The sequence below is a fragment of the Gopherus evgoodei genome, unplaced genomic scaffold, assembly GCF_007399415.2.
Source record: "Gopherus evgoodei ecotype Sinaloan lineage unplaced genomic scaffold, rGopEvg1_v1.p scaffold_31_arrow_ctg1, whole genome shotgun sequence".
In the NCBI taxonomy this organism is placed as follows: Eukaryota; Metazoa; Chordata; order Testudines; family Testudinidae; genus Gopherus; species Gopherus evgoodei.
The window spans coordinates 2,007,015-2,029,512 of record NW_022059983.1 but is presented as its reverse complement, the minus strand read 5'-3'; the positions used below and the strand labels follow the sequence as shown (position 1 = coordinate 2,029,512).

At 60.8% G+C, this 22,498-nt stretch overlaps 1 protein-coding gene across 1 annotated transcript; it reads right to left on the bottom strand.

Annotated features, from left to right (window-relative positions):
• Positions 1-270: 270 nt before the first annotated feature.
• On the bottom strand, positions 271-19,080 carry APLP1 (amyloid beta precursor like protein 1). The gene is made up of 17 exons (XM_030543428.1): positions 18,928-19,080; positions 14,556-14,720; positions 13,952-14,081; positions 13,624-13,736; positions 12,576-12,754; positions 12,118-12,356; positions 11,155-11,285; positions 10,708-10,782; positions 10,135-10,293; positions 8,864-8,992; positions 8,659-8,758; positions 4,823-4,987; positions 4,311-4,334; positions 4,138-4,208; positions 3,054-3,122; positions 1,935-2,078; positions 271-1,206 (listed from the first exon to the last, which is right to left on the bottom strand). The coding sequence occupies exons 1-17, from the start codon at positions 18,994-18,996 to the stop codon at positions 1,108-1,110; spliced, it is 2,061 nt and encodes a 686-aa protein (XP_030399288.1). The 5' UTR covers positions 18,997-19,080; the 3' UTR covers positions 271-1,107.
• Positions 19,081-22,498: the final 3,418 nt, after the last annotated feature.

Here is a 22,498-nt window from a genome sequence, read left to right as displayed (position 1 = left end):
AATGCTCCCCTAGAGTTAAGATGGTATATCCCATTTCAGTCATTCTACTGGGGTGGGGAGTTTGTGGAGTCCTGTGTGTGGGGCATTAAATCGGACACCCATTTTAATACAGACGGGCAGGGCAGGGGGCAAGGGTAGGCTCTGGAGAGACCCAGGGTGATTCTAAGTCCTCCCTGCTCCAGCCACCGAGCCCTCCAGTCACAGGAAGTGGATTTACCCTCTCCCATCCCCTAGTGTGACCCCATCCCACTACTCCCCCCCCCAACGCCCCTCCCCAAATTGAGTTTTGAAATAAATTAAATACAGCTAAAACAACAAGGAGTCGGGGCACCTTAAAGACTAACAGATTTAGTGGATCATAGGCTTTCATGGGTAAAAAAGCCACTTCTTCAGATGCATGGAGTGAGAGTTACAGATACAGACATTTCACTCCATGCCTCTGAAGAAACAGGTTTTTACTCAGGAAAGCTTATGCCCAAATAAATCTGTTAGTCTTTAAGGTGCTACTGGACTGCTCATTGTTTTTGCTGATACAGACTAACATGGCTACGCCCCTGATACTAAGTACAGCTAGCAAGGGACATGTGCAAGTGTGCACCTAACAACACGTGGATTTGGACACAAGTGTTGCTGGGTGTAGGTTATGGTGCCATGTCTGCATTGTGTGGACGTAGGTCACAGCGTTGCACGTACAAGAGGGTGCACATTGGTGGATTGCTGGGTGTAGTTATGGTGTTGTGTACATGTGCACACATTCAAAACACCTCCCAGCTGATGGGATTGACCCCCCTACCCCACCCCTACTACAGCACATCCCGAACCCCCCTCATTGTAGGGACATGATTCCATAGGGGCAGCGTGGGCTGTTTAGAAACCAGGGTGGGAAAGGGGCTGGGGGAGCACTAGGGGCAGGGTTGTGGGGGCTGGGGAACATTGGGGGGGCTGGGTAGCATTGTGAGGGGACAGTGGGTGAAAGGGAGATGGGAGAGGAAGTCATGAGGGGGAAGCGGGTTTAATCCTCTCCCAGTGTTGGGGGAGGGGTAGCAGTTTGTGAATGCCTCACTCTGTGTCCCCCCACTGCCCCTCCCACCCATGGTGCAGTTGGCCTCAGTGCATCTCCTCAAAGAATTTGTAGGTGGGGTTCTCGTAGCCGTGGTTCTGCATCTTGCTGAGCTGTCGCTCCTCAGGGCTCACCATGGGGTCCACCTGCCCCAAGGACGGACAGACAGACACAGGGGTTAGGGGCATAGGCACCAACTTTCTCCAGCACCAGTGGGGGCTCGTGCCCCGCCCTGGCACTGGCCCCACCCCGACTCTACCCTTTCCTTGCCCCTTCCCCAAAGTCCCCACCCCAACTCCACCCCCTCACTGCCCTATTGGATCCCTTCCCCAAAACCCCACCCCGGCCCTGCCTCATTCCCCCTCCTCCCCAATCCCTCCCTAAAACAGCACAAGCGCTGGGAGGGAGTGAGAAGCAGGATGCAGCACTGTGCTCACAGAGGAGGTGGAGCTGAGCTGGAGCGGGGCCGGTGAGCTGTCAGGGGTGCTCACCAGCCTCGGAGGACCCATGGAGTCGCCACCTATGGTTAGGGGTGCTGGGGCTGGAGGCTCCACCCCCTTTTCCCAAACCCCATCGCTAGGAGGCAGTACAGGGGGGCTGGGAGCCAGGACCCCTAGGTCCATCCTGAACTCTGGGAGGAAACGGGGGTCCAGTGGGTCAGAGCAAGGCAAGGGGCTGGAAGCCAGGACCCCTGGGTCTGTCCCGAGCTCTGGGAGGAAAGTGGGGCCCAGTGGGTCAGAGCAAGGCAGGGGGCTGGGAGCCGGGAGCCAGGACACCTGGGCTCCATCTCTGGCTCTGCCTGGCTGTGCCGTGCCACCCCACCCAGTGTCCCATGAAGCCAGCAGTCCCTGTGAGGGGTTGAAGGGGTTGTCACCTCAACAATGCCATGGCTGATGGTCCCGTAGGGCTTCCGGCGAACCATCAGGAGACTGATGATGATCACCATAGCAACCGCCACTGCTACCACCAGCAGGCCAATCAGGGCGCCCCTGTTAATGGTTACCAGGGTGTCTGGCTCCTGTGGGGGACAGAGAGTGTCATGTGTTCCTTCCCCCTTCTTGGTAGACTCACTGGGGGAGGCTGGGTGGCTTAGCAAGGAGGGGGCAGGTCCCACAGCCCTAGAGAGAAGAGCCCCAGTTTAGGGTTCAGGTTAGTTTTACCCCCCATCCCCCAGGGGTGGGGTGCAGGTTGTCAGGGACTTTCTAGGGCTCACAATGGGGCAAAGGCGAGGTTGCAGCATCTGGGGGGGCACAGCAGAAGGACTGGGACTGCAGATGGGGGAAGCACTCAGCACTGTGTATGGGAGGAGGTGCTACTGGATGGAGATTGTGTCCAGTAGTGGTGGAGGGGGCAAGTGAGCAGGAGGCACCATCACAGCGGTGGGGAGGGGGCAAACTGAAAGGTGCACGCAGCTGTGGGGGCACCAGTGCAAAGGGGAACATGATGGTAGAGTGCCCCTTGCTGTGTGCACACGCAGGAGTGGAGGGGCTTAAGGGAAAACCACAGGGGAACTGCGATGCGGAGCGCACATGGCAGGGCCATAAGAAGGCAGAACTACAGGGAGATACAGTTTCAAAATGCACATGGTGGAGCAGGGCTGGAGGGTGGAAGCACTGCAGGGGGACACAGTTGCAGGGCACACAGCAGAGCGGAGGCAGCACTGCAGGACAACAGTTTCAAGGCGCATGCAGCAGAGTTGGGTTGGGGGAAGCAGCACTGCAATGGGACACAGATGCGGGGTGCACACGGCAGGGGGAGGCAGCGCCGCAGGGGGACAGATTTAGAATGCACATGGAGGGGGGAGGCAGCGCTGCAGGGGGACAGATGTAACGTGGCAGAGTGGGGTGGGGGAAGGTAGCGCTGCAGGGGGACACAGATGCAGGGTGTACATGGCGGGGTGGGGGAGGCAGCACTGCCGGGGGACACAGATGCAGGGTGTACATGGCGGGGTGGGGGAGGCAGCACTGCCGTTGTGGATGTTGCAATTGCTTACCAGCTCGTCGCGCTGAATCTCTGGGGACTTGTACACCACTTCTTTGATGTCCCCCATGGAGATGTTTACCTGGGGGGGGGGGTGAGGGGGACACATTAGAGCTGAGAGGGGGCACCTATCCCTCCATGGCAACAGGTGCAAAGTATTGTGGATAAATGATGCTTAGCCACATTCCCCTTACACACTGTCATCATACAGGTCTGTTGCAACTTACGCGCATTTAACACGCGCGATTTCAGCTTTACGCTGAAAGGCCGGAGTCCTGAGGGGGCGTGGCCTCAAGCAGAAAAGCCGTAGCCTCAAGATTTAAAGGTCCTAGGGCACCAGCTGTGGCTGGGATTCCCAGGGCCTTTAAATCACCCTGGGTGCTCCTAGCTGCAGAGGTGGCTGGTAGCCCCTGGGGCAAATTTAAGGGTCTGAGGCTCCAGACACCGTGGAGCTTCGGGCCCTTTAAATGCCAGCTCCAGCCCCGCTGCCAAAGCTGCAGGCTGGGATTTAAAGGGCTCCTCCTGGCTTCCCACTGCAGCGGGATGCCTGGTGGAGCCCTTTAAATGCTGCCCCACCCCAGCCACGGGAGCTGCGGGCAGGATTTAAAGGGCTCCTCCGGGCTCCCGGTGGAGCCCTTTAAATCCTGCCCGCAGCTCTCGTGGCCGGGCCAGGGCCAGCATTTAAAGGGCTCCCCACCGGAGCCCGGAGCAGCCCTTTAAATGCTGGCCCCGGCCTGGGTGCTGGAGCTGCGGGCTGAGATTTAAAGAGCTTGGGGACGTAATTTTGAGTATATGCGGTTTTCGCTTTACGCGCTAACCTCGGAATGGAACCCCCACGTAACATAAGACTTGCCTGTACAGTCTTGGAGGAGACAGTGTTTTCCATAATGCACTGTGCCCTCATTCCATTCATGGGAAGTCACATCAAGCTGCTCTCCCATCATGCATTGCACCCACATCCCCAGCTGAGGGGGGGTCATGTCAAGCTGTGCCCTCATTCCATCCAGGGGAAGGGCTTGTGCACCCCAGAGCAGCTGTTTCCCTCCCACCCCTATTCACTAATGTGGGCTGGCCTCCAAGTCCCCAGATCTGCTCACCCTCTGCTCATCCTCGCCCAATGGGATCTTCTCGCTGGTGAGGTAGTCATACTCCGCCGCCATCCCCGAGGCTGTGGGGAAGAAGAGAGTCACGTAGGCAGTGGGGAAAGTAGTCCTGGCGAGTAAAAGTCAAGCGAGGGGACGGGGTGTAGTCGGCCACCCCCAGCACTCACCTTTCTTCATGGCTGGCTGGGAGTCTGACGAGGAGGGGTCCCCGCAGGAGTGGCGGAAGACGACAGCCCGTGGGGTGGGGGAGCAACAGGAAGAGACACAGAACAGAGACAACAGACATGTTGAGGTAGGGGCTGGGGGGCCCATGCTGACTCCTCCCATGGAAAACAAATTGCCCTGTCCCCCTACACACAGCTTAGCACAGAAACATGGCGGTATCCCCTTCAAATCCCTCTCCCTGCCCCATAGCACTTCTCCCATCAGTTTTAGCCCCTTCCCTGCCCTTGGCCTGATGCTTTGGGTTCTGGCCTCACCCTTCACCCTCAAAGCTTCTAGCCCTGTCCCTTTCACCTTCTCTACAGCCCCAGCCCTGTAGGTTCTAGTCCAGTCCCAGCAGGTTGTGGATTCCTCATCAGTTCCTGCCCCAGAGGCTCTGGCTCTGCCCTTGCAGGTTCTGGCCCTGCCCCCGTCCCCACAGGATCCATACCCCCAGGTTCTGGCCCCACCCCCTCACCTTCCCCCTGGAAGAAGTTCCCGGCCCCCAGGTGGTCAGGATGGTCCTCGGGGCTTAGGTCCTCACTGCTGTCCAACGGCAGGAACTCCTCGGTGGTGCGTGTCTCGGAGATGGACGTGGTGAGCAGGCTGCTGGTCCCTGCCCGCTCTGCCTGCAGCAGTTCCTCTAAAGAGACCAGGGGATCCGGGGTCACAGCACGGAGAGACCTTCCCCAGCAAGAAGCATCCCTACCACCTCTTGGGAACCTGGCCTCCTGCTCTAACCAGTAGACCCCACTCCACTCCCAGAGCTGGGAATAATACCCAGGAATCCTGGCTCCCAGCCTCCCCCCACCCCTCTAACCACTAAACCCTATGGGACATTGCACTCCATATGTTTTATGAAAATATGCTGAGTGTGAATATAATGTACTGAAATATGCTTCATCTAAAAGGTCTCTTGTAAGATATCATTACAAAGCTAATAATCTACTGAGTGTGTTCATCCTATTTGTATGTATGCATCATTCTTGTATCTGAAGCTAGAAATATGAAGTATTACTCTGAAGTCCTATTGTAACTATGCAAAGTGTGGGCCATTAATGGTGGCTTGGAATCTTGATGGCTCCCATTAACTAGGATAATTGGTTGTAAATGACTCTGTTTACTTGTAAGCCTTCCTGGGTGCCAGCCAGTGATTAATGAAGTCTCACAGGACATGTGAACATGTCAAATGATACTGGAATCCATCTTAAACCTGGTGCTTTTCCATTTAGAAGGAGGGTTGGGAACCCAGAAAGAGACAAAGGATTCCCGCCTTGTGCCAAAGATATAAAAGGGGGTGGAACAGAACAAAGGGAGCTGCCACTCATGAGAAATCCCCTAGTTACCACCTGAGCTGGAACTAACAAGAACTGTACTAGGGGAAAGGATTGGCCCAGACTAGAAAGGAGTCTAGTCTGTGAGAAAAGCTTATTGGAACATCTCTGAGGGAGAGATTTACCTGTATTCAGTTTCTTAAATGTATTAGGCTTAGACTTGAGTGTTTTGTTTGGTAACTTCAAGTAATAACAGATGGAACAAAGTAAACCACTTAAATCCTACTCTATATACTTAATAAAATCACTTTTGTTTATTAATTAACCCAGAGTAAGCGATTAATACCTGGGGGAGCAAACAGCTGTGCATCTCTATCAGTATTATAGAGGGCAGACAATTAATGAGTTTACCCTGTATAAGCTTTGTACAGAGTAAAACGGATTTATTTGAAGTTTGGATCCCATTGGGAACTAGGTGTCTGCATGCTGGAGATAGGTGACTTGAGCAGTTTTTGGTTAAAGTCTGCAGCTTTAGGGGCATGGACCAGACCTGCGTCTGTGTAGCAGCAGGGTTCTGGAGTCCCAAACTGGCAGGAAAAAGAGGCTCAGATGTAGTTTAAGTACATCAGGTAACAGTCCTGAGGGGGTCTCTGTGACTGAAGCCGTCTCACCCCACTCCCCTCCCAGAGTCAGGGATAGAACCAAGGAGACTTGGCTCCCAGCTTCCCTGCTCTAACCCACTAGACCCCACTCCCCTCCCAGAGCTGAGCATGAGGGTGTCAGGCCAGGGGGAGGGGTAGAAGGCATCCCAGATGGGTGTGGGCAGGGGCGACAGGTTTATATAATTTTTGGTGGTGCCCAGAACGGGTCCAAGTCCCCCCTCCACACACACACGCGCCCCTGCCTAAAGCTCTAGGAGGAGTCTTGGGTGTAGGAGTGGTCAGGCTCTGGGAGGAAGTTTGGGTGGTGCGGGCTCTGGGCTGGGGTGCAGGAGTGGGTGTGGGCTCTGGGAGGGAGTTTGGATGCAGGCTTTGGGCTGGGGCAGGCAGTTGGGGTGCAGGAGGGGGTGCAGGTTCTGGGAGAGAGTTTGGGAGCGGAGTCTGGGCTGGGGCAGGGGGTTGGGGTGCATGAGGGGATGCAGAGGGCAGGCTCTGGGAGAGACTTCGGGTGCAGGGTCTGGGCTGGGACAGGGGGTTGGCATGTGGGAAAGGATGAGGGGTGCAGCGCTTACCTAAGGTGGCTCCCAAAAGTGACCTGGTGGGGGGACAGAGAGATCTCCACGTGCCGCTGCCTGCAAGCACCACCCCCCGCAGCTCCCATTGGCCACTGTTGGCAGAGTTGGCGCTCGGGGTTGGGGCAGCACGCAGAGCCCCCCCCCATCCCCCTGGGGCTACAGGGACATGCCAGCCGCTTCTGGAAGTGGAGTGGCCTTAGCCCCATTGCACTGCCAGTGGTGGCGGCAGGGACCCCAAGCCCTTTTAAAATTGCCCAGATATGGCAGGTGGGGCCGGAGAAAGAGATTCGGCCTCAAACTTTGGTGGAGCTGGGCCCCTGTGCTCTCGTATTGGTAAAACAAGGGCACCATGGGCCCATACAATTCGCTGCCCCTGGGTGTGGGGTACATATAGGCCAGCTCCCACAGACCCTCTGAGAGCCTGGCAAGGGCAGCACACACATCTAGTTGGTGGGGTGGGTGTCATGGGGGAGGGGTGGGGAGGGAGCATTGGGGGCGGAGTTGGCAGGAGGTACACACAGGTCCCACCACCCAGGGGTGGGTGATGGGGATGTTGAGGGGGGTCACTGGGGGAAGGCAATGTAAGAGGAAGGGGGCATCGGTGGGGTCGGGCCATCGGGCTGTGACACTGTGGGACGGGGTGTCAGGTGGCCACCAGGGGCAAAGACCTTTGGGAAGCTGGGTACATTGGGGAAGGGGGGGCATCGGGAGAAGAGATATTGGGGGGCCAGGCTACCAGGGTTTGTACGTATCTTGTCCCTCAGCCCCACGGAGAGCCGGGGGACTGTCGGGGGGAGGATGTCAGGGCCTTGGGCCATCAGGGGGCCGTTGGGGTGGGTATGTATGTATGTATCTGGTCCGGCAGCTCTTATGGCTGTTGGAGGAAGGGCCATTGGGGGGTTATCGGGGTATGGATGTATCTGGTCCCACAGAGAGCCAGGCGAGGGGGCTGTTAGGTGAGAGCCTGTCAGGGGAGGGGCTGCTGGGGTACATATCTATCTGGTCCTGCAGCCCAGCGAAGAGCCGGGGGTGCCATCAGGGTACATGTATATCTGGTCCCACAGCCCCGCAGAGATCCGGGGGAGGGGCCGTCGGGGTATGAATGTATTGGTCCTGCAGCCCTGTGGAGAGCTGGGGGAGGGGCCGCAGAATACATATGTATCTGGTCCCGCAGCGAGCCAGGGGAGGGGCCATTGGGGTACGAACGTATCTGGTCCCGCAGCCCCACAGAGAGCTGGGGGAGGCCACTGGGGGAGGGGCCATTGAGGTACGTATGTAGCTGGTCCCACAGCCCCATGGAGAGCTGGGGGGAGGAGGCTGTTGGGGGAGGGGGCCATCGGGGTACATACATATCTGGTCCCACAGCCCTGTGGACAGCCAGGGGAGGAGGCCATCAGGGGAGGGGCCATTGGGACACATACATATCTGGTCCTGCAGTAAGCAGGGGGAGGAGGCTGTCAGGGGAGGGGCCATTGGGGTACGTACATACCAGGTCCTGCAGCCCCATGGAGAGCCAGGGCAGGGGGCCATCAGGGTATCTGGTCCCACAGCCCCACGGAGAGCTGGGGGGAGAAGGCCATCCAGGGAGGGGCCATCGGGGTACATATGTATCTGGTCACACAGCCCCGCGGAGAGCCGGGGGAGGAGGCCGTTGGTGGAGGGAACATTGGGGTACGTACATATCAGGTCCTGCAGCCCCATGGAGAGCCGGGGAGGGGGCCACGGGGGTACATACAAATCTGGTCCCACTGCCCCGTGGAGAGCCAGGCGAAGGCCTGTCAGGGGAGGGGCCATTGGGATACGTACGTATCTGGTCCCGCAACCCCCCAGAGAGCTGAGGGTTCTTGTACAGCAGGGCCAGGCTCTGGTTCACACGCTCCTCAATGACATGCAGGTGGGTGTACACCTGGGGACAGATGGAGGAGGAGACAGACAGACGGGGGGGCTGTTAGGACAGGGGCTCCACTCCCCTGACCACCAGGGGTGGGGGACGGTTGAGGGCGGTCCCCACCTGGAACTTCATCTGCTCGGCCTTCTCGGGGTCGACGGCACGAACATGCTGGTAGTGCCGCAGCGTGTGCCGCTGGTCCTTCTGCTCCGCCCGAATGTACCGCCTCAGCGCCGGCAGCACCCGCTCTGGCTGGGCAGCCAATCGCAGGGGAGAAGTGGAGTCAGAGCCGGCCAATCAGCACCCCTACTCTACACTACATTCTAGACTGGCCCACTCCTGCCAACGCATTCAGCACCCGCTCTGGCTGGGCAGCCAATCGCAGGGGAGAAGTGGAGTCAGAGCCGGCCAATCAGCACCCCTACTCTACACTACATTCTAGACTGGCCCACTCCTGCCAACACATTCAGCACCCGCTCTGGCTGGGCAGCCAATCGCAGGGGAGAAGTGGAGTCAGAGCCGGCCAATCGGCACCCCTACTCTACACTACATTCTAGACTGGCCCACTCCTGCCAACACATTCAGCACCCGCTCTGGCTGGGCAGCCAATCGCAGGGGAGAAGTGGAGTCAGAGCCGGCCAATCAGCACCCCTACTCTACACTACATTCTAGACTGGCCCACTCCTGCCAACGCATTCAGCACCCGCTCTGGCTGGGCAGCCAATCGCAGGGGAGGGGCAGAGTCAATAGAAATCTCAACTTCAGAACCTGTTCTAGACTGGCCCACTCCTGCCAACGCATTCAGCACCCGCTCTGGCTGGGCAGCCAATCGCAGGGGAGGGGCAGAGTCAATAGAAATCTCAACTTCAGAACCTGTTCTAGACTGACCCACTCCTGCCAACACATTCAGCACCCGCTCTGGCTGGGCAGCCAATCGCAGGGGAGGGGCAGAGTCAATAGAAATCTCAACTTCAGAACCTGTTCTAGACTGACCCACTCCTGCCAACGCATTCAGCACCCGCTCTGGCTGGGCAGCCAATCGCAGGGGAGGGGCAGAGTCAATAGAAATCTCAACTTCAGAACCTGTTCTAGACTGACCCACTCCCACTAATCCACACAGCACTTGCTCTAACTGGGGCAGCCAAATACAGGAGAGAGAAGGAGTCAGAACTGGCAAATCAGTGTTCCTACCCTAGAACCCCTTCTAGAAGCTGTTCTAGACTGGCTCATCCCACCAACCTATGCAGCACTTGCTCCAGCTGGGGCAGCCAATCCAGGGCAAACATGGCATCCGAGCCAACCAATTGGCACCCCGTTCTAGAACCCATTCTAGGCTGACCTGCCCCCTCCCCCGCCAGGATCCAGTGCCCTCGGATCAAGGCTGCCTCACCCACCTGCAGGCTGTCGCTCTGCACGGCGCTCAGGTAACTCTCCAGTGCCACGCGCCGATTGTCATTGAGCAGGGCCACCACCCGGGCCAGGTGCGTCTCCACCAGCTGCTGCCGCTCGCCCGCCACCTGTTCCTCCAGTGTCTGCAGGATTGACTGGAAATGCTGTGTGGGGAGGGGCTGGGGGTCAGCAGGGGCCAGGCCAGGAGCCCTCAAGGGGGCGGAGCTGAGAATCCAGGGGGGAAGGTTATTGGAGGTGGGGCGGGAACCCTCGGGGGGGTGGGGGGAAGAGGCAGTGGGGCCATGGTCAAGAACTCAAATGGGTGAGGCCAGGGAGGTCACAGAAGGTGGGGCTAGTCAGCAGGGACGGGGCCAGGAACCCACAAGGGAGAAGTGAGGGGCGCCAGTGGGACAGGGGCAAGTGAGTGGTGTCCCCCAACCCCTCAGGCAGACTTGGTGCCACCATAGGGTGGCTGTGGGACAGCCCTGGGTGGCAGGAGGGAGTGGATGGGGAGGGGGCAGGGTCATGAACCTGTGGGGGCAGCCCCACCCTGCCCTCCCAACAGACATGGGACTCACCTCATTCAGTGCCTGCCGGTCAGCCTTAGGTAGCTCCTTGGCCTGGTTGTCCGCCTCGGCCCACTCCTTCATCACCTGGGCGGGGGGGGGGGAACTGGGGATGAATGGGGGGCCTGGCCCTACATCCAGCACCCTGCCTGTCATCAGCCGGCATCCCCCAGGCTTGCAAGCTCCACAGTCCCGCTCCATGCTTGCCGGTGCACAGGCCACCAACACGGACCACATACAGACATGGCCCGTGTTGGTGGTCTGCTCCCGTAGCAGCAAGGGGGGTCAGAACCTGACAGGACCTTCTGACAGGTGAGTCGGGGGCAGCCCTGGCCATGTGGAACTGGCCACGGAGAGACCCCTGCAGACATGGAGGCGGAGCCCATGTGTGGGCTACCGTGCCGGGGATAACCAAGGGGGGGGCCAGACTGGGGGGGTTGAATCCCTCCCCCCAAGCACCTTGTTAATCTGTTTCATCCTGCGCTCCTCCAGGTCCATCTTGGCTCGCAGGAAGTTGGCGTGTTCATTCACGTCACCTGGCATCTCGAAGTAGATGTCCACGCCATCAGTGGGGTGCGGGGTAGGGCTGGCTGTGGGGGAGAGAGGCTGTTGAGTCCTCATCGGGCCATGCCCCAAAGCTCAGTGGCCCCCGTCGAGCCCTGCTGCCCCCGCAGCACGTTGTCCTCCCTCACTCCCCACAGCACGGCGCACCCCCCCAAACCACCGCCCCACTCCCCGCAGCACAGCGCACCCGCCGAGCCCCGCCCCACTCCCCGCAGCAGGGCGCACCCCACCGAGCCCCACCCTGCTCCCCGCAGCACAGCATCCTCCACTGAGCCCCACCCTACAGCACAGCACCCCCTGCTGAGCCCCTGGCCCACTCCCCACAGCACGGCGTCCCCAGCTGAGCCCCCACCCCTGCAGCTGAGCACCCCCTAGCACTGCACTGGGGTATTGGGCTGCAGTTTCTCCTGAACCCAGGCAGGGTGGAGGGTCTCTGGCGGCTGCCTCTGAGCCTGGCACAGCTGGGCACAGTGCCACGCAGAACAGGAGCCACATTGTGATGTAGGGAGGAGATGAAAACAGCCTAGGCAGCTGAGCATCCCGTCTCCCACCCCCAATCTGCAGGTGCATCAGCTCCGTGCCAGGCTGTGCCATCCCCCTTTGCCTGGGAACTCCCACCCCGTCTGAAAGAGTCAGCACGGCAGAAACTGCCAGCTCCGCCCTCCAACAGCACCCTGCCCCAGGGGATTCTGGGAAACTCACAGCTCTCTGTGCCCTCCCCCCACCGCAGCAATGCCCTGCCCCTGGGAATTGTGGGTAACTTCCAGCTCTGTCCCTGCGGTCATCTGCCCTGGAGGATTGTGGACAGCCACCCCTCCGCTCCACACAGCTTCCCCCTGCCCAGGGACTGGGTCTCACCTTTGCTCTCCTCCTCGGTGGTCCGCGTGGTGGTGGTGATGGTGGTCTGGGTGACGCTGTCGTCGTAGTAACCGGGCTCCACAAAATAGTCATCCCAGGTGGCGGGGAAGGGGTCAGTGTCGTCTGCACTGTCCCTGGGGCCTTCGTTCTCTTCCTCCTCCTCAACATCCTCCTCCCCATCCCCATCCGCCTCCAGTGTCTCCTCTTCCATGGGGGCCCAGCCTGTTGGGAGCCTCTCACTACAGCAGGGTTGAAGGGCAAGAATCAGGGATGGGCTGTGAGCTTCCCTCACAGCAGTGCCCTGAGCTGCATGGAATGGGGGTGCTGTGAGCTTCCCTTGCAGCAGTGCCCTGAGCTGCATGGAATGGGGGTGCTGTGAGCTTCCCTTGCAGCAGTGCCCCGGGCAAAGGAGACAGGGTGCAAGCTCCCCCACAGCAGTGCCCTATATGTCCCCTCACCTGCTCTTGGGCTCTTCCTTCTGTTGGGCCATGTTGCGGGGGACCGGGGTGGGTTCCTCCAGCCGGACAGGGAGGGGGAGTGAGGGGCAGCACACGTACTCCACACCCCGGAAGCGGTCAGCCCCACAGGGCAGCAGCATCCCATAGCTGTGCAGCTCCAGCCCCTCACTGCTGCAGGCCTGGGGGAGCAGCATCAGACACCCTTACACAATCCAGCGTTGATATATCAACAAGCACCCCTGCTGCCTACCTCCAAGCCAGTGGTATCTCCCAATAACTCCTCCTCAACAGCAATGGTATCTCCTGAGAGCTCCCCGCCAATGGCAGTGGTATCTCCTAACACCCCCTAATAGCAACAATATTTTCCAAGAAATTCCCCCCAACAATGGTATGTCCTGAAAACTGCCTACTCCCCTGTGGCAATGGTACGTCCTCAGACTTACCCTCCTCCACCAATCCTCCCCTATGGCCATGGTATCCCACTAGACCAGTGGTTCTCAAACCTTTGTATGGTGACTCCTTTCACATAGCAAGCAACCCACCTTATAAATATATAAAAAGTGTTTTTAATCTAATACCATTATAAATGCTGGATGCAAAGCAGGATTTGGGGTGGAGGCTGACAGCTCACGACCCCCCATGTAATAATCCTGTGACCCCCTGAGGGGTCCCGACCCCCAGTTTAAGAACCCCTGCACTAGACCTTTCCCAGATGGCAATGAAATCCCTCTTAATAGCAGTGGTATCTTCCACAAACTGCCCCCCCGATATCTCTCCAAAACTCCCTGCTCCCAAATGGCAATGGTATCTCCCAATAATTCCCTCCCCAGATGGCAGTGGTATCTCTCAAGCCCCCCTCCCCTCAATTGTCTGTCCTGAAGCCTCGCCTACCCCGCATGAGAGTGGTATCTCCCGAGAAGCCCCCCCCCCAACTCTCCCAGAAGGTAGTGGTACACGCTGGTGCCTGTAAGGGGCAGTCTCCCCAAGGGGGTGCACTGGCAGCCCAGGGATGACATTGGGGTCCTCCGGCACCCCTGCCCACGCTCACCTCCTTGGCCACGCCATGCCAGTAGACGTAGCTCTCACATGAATCCATCTTCTCCTGATGCAGGAACTTGCAGGTGTCAGGCACAAGAAGCGCTTCACTGACAAACTCACCCACTGGTGGGGGTGGGGGGTGAGAGGGGATGACACACACACAGGGTCAGCATGGCCCCCCACACCCTGTTTGCACCCCCAGACCCTCCTCCCCTTACAGAGCTGGGAAGAGAACCCAGTATTCCTGGCTCTCAACCCCCCAACTCTACCGACGAGATGTCAGTCCCCTTCCAGAATCAGGGATGGAATCCAGGCGTCCTGCCCCCAACCCCACTCACCCAGGCACCTGTAGGGCACCACGATGTGCCGATGCCCCTTGCACTGGGGATGTCCTTTCTTGCACCAGTTGTCGATGGTGACTGGCTGGGTGCCTTCCACTGCATTGGTGATCTGCAGCTCGGGGTACACCTGTGGGGCAGATGGGGGGCAGGCAGTTATCACCGACGGGGTCAATAGGGGCATAAGATCCTGTCCCTCCCCCCCAAAGATGGAGGCAGACAGTAGGGGCCACGGGGAAGAACCATGGGGCAGCAGGAATTCAATAGGGGTCTCTGCCCCTTTTTCCTCATCCCTGGGTCTCCCCTGGGAACAGATCAGCCCCCCACCTCCAAATATCTTTCAGTCCTTTGCACTGTTGTGTGAAGAGCGCAGCACGGGGAGATCCCATCACTGGCGGGGAACAGACCATGGAAATGGAGCTATTGGGAGGGGGCCAGTGCGAGGCTGCCCGGGGAAGGAGGCGGCAGGGAGTGTGGGAGAGAGGGGGTCGGTACGTTCTGGCAGTAGGCGAGGATCTCCTGGCAGGGTGCAAGTGCGGAGGGTACGGGGGAGACCATGGGTTGTGGGGGAGCCATGGGGCAGGGGGAGCTGTGGGACAGGTACCTCCTGGCAGTAGGTGAGGATCTCCTGGCGGTTGCGGAAGCAGCTGTGGGCGCCAGCAGCATCAGGGTCCCAACCACCTGTCTGCAGGTTTCGATGCATGGTCAGCTTCCCACAGAACACGGCCACCTGGGGCTCGGACACAGGTGCCCCTGCCACACCCAGCACCTGCCACAGGGCGAGGGGTTAGTGCCCATCCAGCCTCACCTCTGCCATGCCCAGCCCCTGCCATGGTGGGAGGGGTCAGCACCTGGCCAGCCCCACCCGCTCCATGCCCACACCTGCCATGTGGGAAGGAGGGGTTAGCACCTGGCCCGCCCACTCCTGCCATGCCCAGTGCCAGCCACAGGGGGAGGGGTTAGTGCCTGGACTGCTCCACCCTCACCACACCCAGCGCCTGCCATGGGGGGAGAGATAAGTGCCCAGCCTGCCCTGCCCCTGCCGCACTCAACCCCACTGCACCCGCCAGACATGCATCCCTGCCCGTCTTGCTGGCATGAGAGCAGGAGGTGCCAGCACCCTGTGGCCAGGTGGGGGAGCCCGATCCTGGAGCCAGATTGGGCTCCCAGCTGATCCCGCCCCACCTCCCCTTCAGTGTGCACAGGGCCTTTCCCCTCGAGGGGGCACCAGCGCGATCTGTACAGGGCAGGGACTGGCTGGCTCAAGGGGGCAGGGAATGGGACACGGAGGCTTCTCCCTCTAGGTCAGCAGCTGGAGGGCGATGGGTCAGGTTTGGGGGCTCTGTCAGAGCTGGAGGACCCCTAGGGGTGGCTCAGTGACCCATTCATGCCCCCCCCCCATCCATCTCTCTCTCTCTCTCCCAAGCAACCACAGGGATGTTGTTGCTGCGGTAATTGCTCCCCATGGAGTTGCCCGATCTTCCTGGTCACCATGGAGACCATCTCCCAGAAGGAATTTTAAATAACCCTCCCCCTATCATCCACTCCATCCCCCTCCCCCTATCATCCGCTCCATCCCCCACACATAACCCCCTTCAGGATCACCCTCCCCCATCCCAGCCCCCCTCCACTCACACTTCCTTCCCCCCTATCCCAGCCCCTCTCCCCACCTCCCGTCCCCCAGGATCACCCTCTCCGATCCCAGCCCTCCCTCCCTTCCCCCCATCCCAGCCCCTCCCCCTCTCATTCCCCCATACCCCACCATTACCTCTCATCACTGCTGAGGAAATGGGATCTCTGCCCCCCATTTGCCCCGACACCCCCCCATCTTTCCCAGGGAGGACAGTTCCTAGCAGGGCATGAGGGTCATCCCTCTTCCCCCACAGAGCCCTGGGACCGAGGAACCAGGTGCCATCCCTGCCCCCGCCCGGCCCAGTGCCAGCCTTGGCCCTTTAACAAACCGCCTTTCAAAGCCTCACCCGGCCCAACCAAAACAACAACAAAGGGCTCATTCTCGACCCTGCCAGGGTAGCCACGGGGCTGTGGGTCGGGAGGGCGCGTCACTGGCAGAGCAGGGGGGGGGCAGGGCTGGGCTGGCAGGGGCTGTGGGTCGGGATTCTCTGCCCTGTTTCGTGGCACTGGGTCATAATCCCAGGGGCCTCACCCTTGCCCTGAGCTCAGACACCCCAGTGAAGGTCAGAGACCCCAGGATTTTGGGGGGCCTCCACAGATCCCCCCATGTGCGTCAGGAGGGCTCTTCCTTTCTCAGCCCCCACTTGGGGGAGTATCAGGTTTCAGGGGAGGGGTGCAGAGTGTTTCCTTGCTCCTCCCCAGAAGAGTGACCCTCATCTCTCTGTGTGGTGCATGGAAGATGGGGAGCCCTTAGATGGGTGAGGGAAGTGGGGGGCAGGGAGATGTGCCTCTGTGGAGGAGGGGAACTGGCTGGGCAGGGGTCTGTGTCAATGCACTGAGGGAAGAGCACTGAGGTGGGGGGCGTGTGGCTGTGTCCTGGGGAGGGGCTCTGGCTTGGCAGGGACATGGGGGCAGGGGCTGTGTCTCTGTCGGGGAGGAGCACTGAGGAGGGGGGGGTAGGGAGCTGCGGAGGGGCAATAGCGGGGCAGGAACCATGGAGGGTCAGGGGCTGCGTCTCTATGAGGGAGGGGCATTGGGTGGGCGGGGGGCTGTCTCTGTGCCATGGGAGGGGTAGGGTTGGCGGGGGATGCCAGAGGGGGCTGGCCCCGGTTCAGCCCAGATTATCCCAGCTCTCCCTGGCTAAGCTGCTCACTCCCGGCTGACTTCAGCCTCCCCCCAGCCCAGCGTCTTGGGGAGGGTGAGAAGGGGGTTAGATGCTGCATGGGGCAGCTAATGGGATGGCAGCTAATGCGGCATAAGGGGGACCAGTTGGGGAGGGGGACAACAGAAGGATGGAGGCTGCCAAGGTGAAAATTACAAGCTGTGCCCCCTACCCATTCCCTTCCCACCCCATCCACCCTTCCCCCTACTTTCTGTCCCTCCCTCCCCCACCCATCCCTGCTCCTTGTCTCCCCTTCCAGCCCATGAATTATCCATGCTACATCCATCAGTAAATTAAGGCACCAGATGGCAAGCTGGGGGGGGGGGGGGGTTGGTAACTGGCAACAACATAGGACCAAGGGCAGATGGAGGGATCTCCCCAGATTCATGGGGGGAGCAAAGGTAGCCATGGGAGGAGCAGAATCCCCCCCTACAGAAGAACCCCCTCCCCACATACATCATCTAAAATAGAGATTATGGCACTCTACCCCACTCCCCTACCAGAGTTGGGATAGAACCTCAGAGTCCTGTCCTGGAGCTCTCCTGCTCCAACCACTAGACCCTACTCCTCTCCTAGAGCCACAAAAAGAACCCAGGAGTCCTGGCTCCCCACCCAGCCCTCCTTACTTCTATCCAGTTTGGCTTTCTGGTATCAAGGGGCCCACAGCCAAGAGTCAGGACTCCTAGGTTCGATTGCAGCTCTGTGAGGGGAGGGGGGGGTCTAGGGGTTGTTTGGGGGGGGCTGGGCACCAGAACCGACCCCTCCAAAGACCAGGCTTCAACCATCAACCCAAGAGCAGTAGGGCACTGAACATGGTGGCGGGGGATGGGGGGTTAAAGCTCGCAGAGACAGGGCACAGCAAGGCAGAGGGACCTTGCACCAGCAGGGGGTTCCCCATCCTTCCCCTCCTGCAGCGCCCCCATCCCCGATCTGTCCCTTGGCGCTGCCTTGCATGATGGGACATATGGGGGAGGGAAATCTAGGTTCTCAGGCCCCAACTGCTCCCATTGCTCCCCTTCCACCCAGCTTGACCTAGAGCAGCTGGCATGGGATAGAAATGGGTGTCCAAGATGATGGGGGGGAGGTTCCCCCCACGGCTCCATAGCCCAGCAGGCACGAGGCCCACTTACCACAGGCAGCAGAACAAGCATGGCCATTGTGGCACTGCCCCATGTGCCATGCCAGCCAGTGGCACCAGGGACATGAATGCTAACCAGGCCTGCTTGGGGTCAGCCAGGGGCATTGCCAGAAACTGGGGGCTGCTGGGGGGAGCTCAGCATTAGCTGATATCCAGTGGAGCTCCCATATGCAGGGCTGGAACCCCACAGGCCCAAGGAGGGGCCCACAGCTCAGTGGTGACCATGCCATCCAAGGAAGTAGGCTCCCTTACCCCAGACACCAGGCTGCCCCATTAGCATGGGGCACAGTGAGCCTCCCCAGGAAACTCTCATGGGGGGCGAGAGGGCAGCTCCAGGCCAGGCCCATCCTAATCTGTGGGGCTGCCAGTCCCGACCACAGAGTCCCAGGATGGAGCCATGGGGAATGCCTGGGGAAAGGGGGCACTGCAAAGATACCCCCACATGAGACCTGGAGTCCAGGGCATCACCCACCGCTGCTGCTACCCGTTACCACATAGCATGGGGCATTAGGGCCCCTGAGAGTAGGGGCCAGGACTCCTGTGTTCTCTCCTGGCTCTGGAAGCAGAGCAGGATGTGGTGGGAGGCAGGACTCCTGGGTTCTCTCCTGGCTCAGGGAAGGGACTGGGGTCTGTTAGGTTAGAGCAGGGGGCTGGGGGCCAGGACTCTTGGGTTCTATCTCTTGCTTATGGGGTGACCTTGGTAAGTCCCTCTGTGCTTCACTTCCCCCACCCCCAAACAGTCACATCTGGAGAGCTCTCGCTAAGAACCCCCCCCCCAACTACACACAGGGGCGAGGGGGGGCTTAGCCTACGTCGTGGCCTGCCCTAGATGAGGGAACAGGGAAGTGGGGTGATTTACAGCCCTCTTTGCCTCCCCCCGCCTCCATCTGTCCCCCGCCCGCCTCCAGGCCCCCCACGGCTACCCAGGAAAAACGCCCCCTCCAACAGGGCGCTGCCTGTGCGCCCCTCACCGCCCCCAATCAGATGCCCCAGCCCCATACATCCGCCCTGCCCCCCATCTCTGTAACCCTGGAGCCTCCTCACCTGGCTGGTGGCTCCAGCGCTCAGCACCAGCTGGATCCAGGCTGCCCAGAGCCCCGCGGGCAGAGCCATGGCCGCGGCTCCCGGCGGGCTCCGAGCCGAAGCTGAGCTCCCGCACTGGGTGCCCCCGGGCTCGCTTCCCCCCGCCCCAAGCTCGCCTTCCCGGGCTCGCTTCCCCCCGCCCCAAGCTCGCCTTCCCGGGCTGGGCTCTGCTGGGCTCGGCGCTCGCCCCAAGCTCGCTGCGGCTCCCTTCCGGCTGCGCTGTGACAGGAGGAGCCTGGTCCGCCAGCTGCAGCCCCGGCAGGCCCCGCCCCAGCCTGGACACCCGGCCCCCCCGCCCCAGCCAGGGAACAGGGCCGCCCCCCCCGGACAGCCAGGGAGCAGGGCCGCCCCCCCCCCCGCCAGACCCACAGCCAGGGAGCAGGGACAGACCACACCCCCCGCCAGACCCACAGCCAGGGAGCAGGGACAGACCCCCCCCCCGGACAGCTAGGGAGCAGGGTCGCCCCCCCCCGCCAGACCCACAGCCAGGGAGCAGGGACAGACCCCCCCCCGGACAGCCAGGGAGCAGGGACAGACCCCCCCCCCGCCAGACCCACAGCCAGGGAGCAGGGACGCCCTCTCCCCCCCCCCCCCCGGACAGCCAGGGAGCAGGGACAGACACCCCCCCGGACCCACAGCCAGGGAGCAGGGACAGACACCCCCCCCGCCAGACCCACAGCCAGGGAGCAAGGCCGCCCCCCCCGCCAGACCTACAGCCAGGGAGCTGGGACAGACACCCCCCCAGACCCACAGCCAGGGAGCTGGGACAGACACCCCCCCGGACCCACAGCCAGGGAGCAGGGACAGACCCCCCCTCGGACCCACAGCCAGGGAGCAGGGACAGACCCCCCCCCTGCCAGACCCACAGCCAGGGAGCAGGGACAGACCCCTCCCCGCCAGACCCACAGCCAGGGAGCAGGGAGAGACACCACACCCCCACCGCCACCAGACCCACAGCCAGGGAGCAGGGAGAGACACCCCCCTACACACCCAGACCCACAGCCAGGGAGCAGGGAGAGACACCCCCCTCCACAGCCAGGGAGCAGGGACAGACACCCCCCCCGCCAGACCCACAGCCAGGGAGCAGGGACAGACCCCCCCCGCCAGACCCACAGCCAGGGAGCAGAGCTGCCCCCCCCCGCCAGACCCACAGCCAGGGAGTAGAGCTGCCCCCCCCGCCAGACCCACAGCCAGGGAGCAGGTCCGCCCCCCCTGCCAGACCCACAGCCAGGGAGCAGGGACAGACCCCTCCCCGCCAGACCCACAGCCAGGGAGCAGGGAGAGACACCACACCCCCACCGCCACCAGACCCACAGCCAGGGAGCAGGGAGAGACACCCCCCTACACACCCAGACCCACAGCCAGGGAGCAGGGAGAGACCCCCGCACCCCCAACAACCAGGGAGCAGGGCTGCCCCCCCTCCGCCAGACTCACAGCCAGGGAGCAGGGACAGACACTCCCCCCTTTCCAGACCCACGGCCAGGGAGCAGGGAAAGACACCCCCCCCTTTCCAGACCCACGGCCAGGGAGCAGGGAAAGACACCCCCCTACACACCCAGACCCACAGCCAGGGAGCACGGAAAGACACCCCCACCCCAACAGACCCACAGCCAGGGAGCAGGGCAGACAGAGGGGATAAGCCCCACTCCTGGGGATGTGGCAGCCCAGGGCCGGAGGGACAGGCCCATGCTGGTGCAGGATGGAAGACACCTGCCCTCTTCTCCCCTCCCCAGGGTGGTGCAGCCCAACCCCCCTCCCCCAGGCCAGGGACACAGGGACCAAGCCAGACCTGGCCCGGAAAGATGTGTGTGTGGGGAGACCATGCAGCCCCGAGGGAGGGAGGAACACCCAGATGGGGACAGCTTCCCCCCCACACCCCAAGCAAGGGAGTCTGGACACAGGCCCCAGATACTGCAATGTGGGGCCTGCACAGAGCAGCCCACACACCCTATAGCGCACACAGGTCAATGTGGCTCTGCGCTTTTCCCAGGACACTGAGCAAGGCCTGGCAGATGATTGGCACCATTGCCTTATAGTCTCTAACCCAGCAGTCCTGAGTCCCACCCCACCCCACTACACCACCATTTCCCTCCCAGAGCCAGGGACAGAAGCCAGGATTCCCACTGTAACCCACCAGACTCCCCTCCCATCCCAGAGCTGGAGATAGACTCCAGGTGTCCTGACTCCAAGTCCCAGCAGAGGGGCACCGCCTAACAAGGCAACCTGGCCCTACCCCACCAACCCATTAGAAGCCAGTATTCCTCACATGGGGGTTTGAGCTCCTGCCAGAACCCAGCCTGGAAGCCAATGGACCAGTAGCCCTGGTCCGAGACAAAAGCCACCAGGGCTACATTCCCAGAGAGGATGATGGCCAGGGGGCTAGAGGCTGGCTGCTGCCCATGGTGCCCGGGGAAACAGAGGGGGGCTTAGATCAGCTACTGAGCAACATGCTGTGGGGACGGCTCACCTGGTGCTGGGGAGGGGTGGCTGGTTATACAGGGATCCCTTGCCTGGTGCTGAGATGCAGCCACCTCTGGGGCAGTGCAGATGGGTCAGAACTGTGGAAGCTCGGGACAGGAAGCGAAGGAGACTCGAAGGGCCATTTTAGGGAGAAAGCAGGACACCTGAGTTCACACCAGGACACTTGGGGAGAAAGTCTTGTAATTCCAGGCATCCAGAGTTTTCTTTTATAGCTTATTAAAACACACAGACACACCCAGAGGCCCTAACGAGCTCCCCCAAGGTGCCCCTCACTGAGCCCTCCCGCGGTGCCTCCCCCACATCTCAGCAATATCCTCTGAGCCTCCCCTGCCCCCTCACTGGACAAGGGAGTGCCAGAGACTGGGGCTCAGGGCATCATACACCCCCACAAATGCAGCCCCACAGTCCTGGGTGGAGAATGTGGCCTGGGGCCACCCACAGGTGGTGGAGGCAGTGCAAGGAGGGATGGGGGAATGGAGCCACCTGGCACAGAGATGCAGTCATTTCGGGGGTGGAGCAGCTGGGAACTAGCCACACATAACACCACATAGGGATGGCTGGCCCATCTTTTGGGGGGTCGCCCCAATCAGAAGCAGAAGGAGCCATTGGGCGGGTCACTGCACAGCTGTATCTAAGGGGCTTCCTTCTGCCTGGGGTCCTGCAGTTTCAGACCCCCCCCAGAAGTCTCTGCCCCTACTGTTCAGCCCCGTGGAAGGGTCCCCAGGACACTGGGGTAGAATTACACCCATGTCCCTGCGTTTCGGGAGCACTCAGGTTTCACAGTGCAGGGGTCAGCAGCTGAGGAGAGGAAAGGGGGCAAGTCCAGCTGGGGGAACCCCCAATCCCTGATGAATCCTCCCCCCATGCACAGGCTGGGAAAATCAGATCCCCAGCCCCAAAGAGCCCAGCCCCCCATCCCAGAGAGGCCCCCCACCTCACAATCTCAGCACCCCCCCTTTCTTAGTGCTCCTCCCGTGCAGTCTAGGCACCCCTCTCCCCTCCCCCATGTCCCTCCTTTTTGGGACCCTTGACACTGTGCTCCCCTCCACCA